General features: G+C 43.2%; 1 protein-coding gene across 1 annotated transcript; it reads left to right on the top strand.

The window, feature by feature from the left end:
• The first annotated feature begins 1,656 nt into the window (after positions 1–1,656).
• LOC132258431 (cuticle protein 21-like) lies at positions 1,657–2,457 on the top strand. Its single transcript, XM_059755758.1, has 2 exons — positions 1,657–1,668; positions 1,726–2,457. The coding sequence occupies exons 1-2, from the start codon at positions 1,657–1,659 to the stop codon at positions 2,455–2,457; spliced, it is 744 nt and encodes a 247-aa protein (XP_059611741.1).
• The last annotated feature ends 2,817 nt before the right edge of the window (positions 2,458–5,274 follow it).

Here is a 5,274-nt window from a genome sequence, read left to right as displayed (position 1 = left end):
AATGTACATAACAGAATAAAGTAAAAGTTAGAATAAAATCTAAATGAAGAAGTGTGAGCTCATGCAATCTCCCCTAGTCAGCCTTCCACCCTCTCGAGAGTACATAAGACGGAGCAAAGTACATGCCTTTCAACATAATATCCCGAACATTTACACGAGAGGAATATTTTTATGGACAGCATACATACGCATTGTAGGTGACAGAAAGATAGATCGGTCTTTAGCTGTCCAGCATCCATATGGGTTTTCCTCTGCGTCTCAATGGGACAGGTACAGGGTGGTTCAGGCCACCCTCGGCATGAGCTTAGATTAAAATATCACGACTCTGCTGAAATTCCTCTTTCTTCCACGCAGCACCTCTTTCTCGTCCATCAAGCGGGAGCAAAAAAAAACACGCTCGCGTCTTTCAAATGTCGCACAGGAAGCATTTGAAGAAAATACAGGGAGGAGAGATAAAGGGAAAGAAGTGTTATTTAACATCCAAAGCCCAGAGTCATACTTCTATTGGACGGGAAAAAATGCGAGAGCGAGCAAACTACTGAATAAGAGTTTGAACATTGATTTTGACATTGTCGGTGAAATTTTTAGATTGATCACTTTTCTGCCATCACTAGTCGGATTATATTACCATTTCTATACTGCACTCACACTCTGCAATCGTCTTATTTAACGCTATATTCTTTCCCTAGACATTGAGTTTCCTCCCAGCCAGAGTTGGCAGCAGCATAGAAGGGTATTATGGAGTGAAAATTGCCACACATCCACAATAAACCTGTAGAGAGTGTTTTCTTCCTTCTCAACTCTGTTCTTGGCATCATCTGGAATCTTCTGGGAATTTTCCGTACTCCAAGAAAGGCACAATAAAAATCACTCAAGTCATTCCAGATAGCAGAAATATGAATTCTCACCGAAACGCTATCCTGTAATTCAATTTTCGCCACCGTGACGATCCCTGGTATTCATCATCCTCTCAAAACAGCTCTTTTGTCATCAACCACAGCATAATTGTGACCGTGAACTTGGAATCAGCGAAACTACATGAAGAGAAAAAATACGAAATTACATAGGCCGTTGCGTAAGCTCTGCATTGAAACTTTAAGCGATGGATTAACCGACGAGTTTACTGCTCTCTCACTCCAAACAGAGCATTGGTGTGGGGATAAAGCCGCGAATTCGCGTTATATTGCAATCCAGTTGGTATTTTGCACTAATTTCAGTGCGGAATTGCATCAGCAATTTTACAATTGATAGTCAAATTTCGGGAAAAATTGATAACTCTTCTCTCCAATCACACTTCCTTCACTGACATGAGAGCTTATTTCATTGTCATTGCAGCGTGATGAAGGATTGCGATGTGTCTTCAGTATAAATGCATCAACGACACCAGCCAATGTTATTACATCAGCCACGAGCTTTGCTGCGCTGCTCTTATTCAACGTGAAATATATTGATAAAATATTACCTGCACCGCGGTCTCGAATTTCCCTCCACAACCACTCTTGGTCCACTCTACTTTTGTATAAAAGTCACTGGAATCGCCAATGCAATTCATTCAGTATTCACACCTTCAAGTGATATAGAAGAGCCTCAGCTCGCAATAAAGCATTAAACAAGTCTTTTTCTGCACCTTCTGCACAATAAACATATTCAGTTAAAATGGCATTCAAGGTGAGTAGAAGAAGATTGTCTTATAATTCCCTGTATTGACATGTCACTTCTTTGCAGTTTGTTCCTATTCTCGCTCTCTTGGCTGTGGCTCACGGTTATCCCGGAATCTACCAGGCGCCCGCTCTGCTGAAATCTCCAGCTGCTCTCATCCAGCCAGCTCCCTTGATTGCCCAGGCTCAACTGGCGCCAGCTCTCTTGGCCAAGCCCGCCGCGCCTCTGCTACTGAAGAAGGAGTTTGAAACCATCGATCCCAATCCTCAGTACAGCTTCGCCTACGACATCAAGGATGCCCTGACAGGAGATATCAAGAACCAACAAGAGACGCTGGACAATGGCGTCATCAAGGGACAGTATAGCCTTATTGAGCCCGATGGCAGACAGAGAATCGTGGACTACATCGCTGATCCTATCAACGGATTTAATGCTGATGTGAAATATGCTGGAGCTGCCATCGCTCCTGCCCAGCCAGCTCTCATCAAGACATACGCCACTCCGGCCATCGCTAAGGCCACATTGACCCCAGCTCTGGCTGCTGCTGCTTACATCAAGACTGCCCCAGCTTATGCTTCGGCTGCCTATATCAAGACTGCCCCAGCCTTGGCTCCAGCTCTGGCCCCAGCTTATGCTCCAGCTCTTGCTCCAGCTTACGCCCCAGCCCTTGCCCCAGCTTATGCTCCAGCCACGTACATCAAGACTGCTCCAGCCTTGGCGCCAGCTTATGCTCCTCTGGCTCCTGCTGCCTACGCCACGACTTTACCCTACGCCTCGACGCAGTATATTAAATACTGATAATCGAACGAACATCTTCAACCCTTGCTCTACACCTAATTCTGTTCTCCGACATCTATTACTCTACTTTATATCCATTATTTCTTTCTGCAAAATAGAAAAGATCTATAAAATGACTTCTCACGTTTTCCTGGTTCATCTCAATCACCTCCAATAAGTGGATGTTTGATTAATTGTTGAGCAACGACTAGGCCAAATCTGGAAGAACACTCTCTTGATTGATTTATTGTTGCAAAATGCTATCGGTGCGCCATCGAGGGCCCCTTCGCGCCCCAAACTCCCCAGCAACTGTCACGGGAGATCAGTTCAGGTGAAAAATGTCACAGCGGGAAAGAATGGTATAATTCCAGAGTGACCACCACTGAGCAATTCATTCATGTCAATGGTAAATTGAGCCGTCAAGAAGGTGGAATAAGTAATTTTATAACCACAAGTAGGTACAAAAGAGTCCATGTTCACGCAGCGCCAAAAATTTACCACCTGTGCTAATTAATAAAAAAAAAGAAACACCCCCGCGACCTTCAACCCAAATTCCTCCGAGTCATGAAAAGAGCGTGTGACAAATTGTGAGCCACCGAATTAATCCTTGTATAGGATGAAATTGAGAAAGTATTACTCAGGCAGGTAAAATCCCTAAAGTGTGGTCAATAATGGGATTTAGAGGCTAAACTGTGTAAACAATCTTCCAGGAAGACATTGATACCTTTTACCTCCGTCGAGACACTCCCAACATCTCAAAAAAGAAGTTGAATGGACAATGAACTGCATCAACTTTTTGGCATACATTTCTCTAAGCAATAACACAAGCTCTCTATCTCTCATATTCATAAAGACAGAAAGAACTGTACAAGACCACAAGGAATGACATTCAATGGTGAGTATTTTGGAGCTCCCTGCAGCGCTAGAGATATTTTGTCATGTGGGAGATAAAGAGAAAAAATGCTGAGATTTCTTAATCCTTCCCCACACGTCTTCTCATGAGAATGACTCGTGGAATTTCGCTAGTTTGCCTCACAATAAGAATCCACTATGTTTTATAAATAATGCTTCTACTGTGGGCTCAAATCGTGGCTGAATATCCCTAATTCCAGGGGGTTAGAATCTTTAAACTGTATGACAGTTTGTAGCTGAACAAAAAGTAACCTGCTGAAACCCTTCGATTCTCATCGACCATTTCTGCGGAATTTCACCGCTGATAACCTCCTGTAATGAATTCCAGGACGCGAAAGTAATTTAGTCATCATCCTTCTGCCACGATATCCTGCACAGTTAAATTTATTTTGTCATCATCCATCACTTGATCGAGGTGACAGGACAAAACCACTGAAATCGTTGACTTTGTTGCTCGACTGTCTTCAATATTTTGGGTATCGCATTTCAATCTCAAAGTGCATCGCAGAGATGGAGAGTCCTCGAGATGCTGGACACGCGGACGGGCTAAGATGCGATTATTGGAGCTGGAGAGACACATTTTGCGAGGCCGAAAAGTGGCGCGCTGAAGATGTCGTGTGGGTGTGTCAAGTGGCGCGAAAGGATATTATAATTTAATTAATCAACTTTAGAGGCGGATGTTCCTCGTCAAGAGTCACCTCACCGCGATAGACCAAGTCACAATTAATGTTGTCACAACATCTTAATGTGATCTCTCGCGCGACACTTCGCGAAATCAGATTAAGCCTGTTCTGGGCTTCTTTTTGGCAGATGATGAGGGCCTCTCTGGCTGGGGTGTGACATGGCAAATATATGCATAGTATTGAATATAAATATTTGAGAGAGGGACGAACCACCTACGGATGACGCGCAAAATAACCAAAATTACCTTCTCCTGTAATCGGACTACGAAAATCCCACTTAATGCGCGGGGATTAGTTGAAAAAGATATAAGTGATAGCTGTAAATGATTACAAATTTCATGTATGGGCCACGATAAGCAACTCACGTCGGTTTTTCTTCACTATCTCTGTCACCTTTAGCTCGCACTGAGTTTCAGGCGACTGAAGGGTGGAGAGTGTGTGTTAGCGCGCTTGAGGACGAACTTTTGGAGACACATTTGAAAAGTGTCATGCAGGAGAATTCACGTGACAGCACCGGAGAAGAAGGCTGGACGATCCCGGAGTGAGACACAAAGGATATCCTGGGATGTCCTGTCAATTACCCTGATGACCTGTCTCTGCGACATGCCTTGTCCATTGACATATACTCATCCCGATTCACACAAGATATGCCTATAAATTCCAGGCTGCTCTTCTCCAAATCATCACCCACAGACGCCTTTCAATCATCTTCCGCAGAGCGACAAGGAAATCTTCATTGCAAATCCCGAGGGACGTGATTAAGTCATCCAGGTGTTGTGTGAGAAAGTCAAAGTCAAAAAAGCAAAGAAGAGATTATGTGAAATGATTTAGTACGCAGCTTTGGTTAATCTGGAAAAATCAATAAATCACTTTATCTACCCAATTAGAGACTATAATTAAAAATGGTGTAAGATTAGTAAAATCAAAATATTGAATTTTTGATCCCAAGCCCAAGTTTAGCCCACTCAGCTAATCCCATTTGATCGAACTGGCCTAGATCCCACCCAATTGAATTAGGTATTAATCAAAAATTATCAATTCCATTGATCAATTATCCCCAAAGTAAATTCCACTGGCGAAATCCCATTCAGAGACCCCACCTCGCACCCAAGAAAGGTACAAATCTTCCACAGCAATTAAATGCCAATAAAGTATATCCAGACGGATTTAATTAAATAATAAAATATCACGCGCGGAAACTATTCCTTGCCACTCACACCAAAGTGTGCCATGGCTCAGAGAT

This window comes from Phlebotomus argentipes, unplaced genomic scaffold, assembly GCF_947086385.1.
Source record: "Phlebotomus argentipes unplaced genomic scaffold, Phlebotomus argentipes genome assembly scaffold_4, whole genome shotgun sequence".
In the NCBI taxonomy this organism is placed as follows: Eukaryota; Metazoa; Arthropoda; class Insecta; order Diptera; family Psychodidae; genus Phlebotomus; species Phlebotomus argentipes.
Note: the sequence above shows the minus strand (reverse complement) of the source record. Positions and strands in the feature narration are given on the sequence as shown.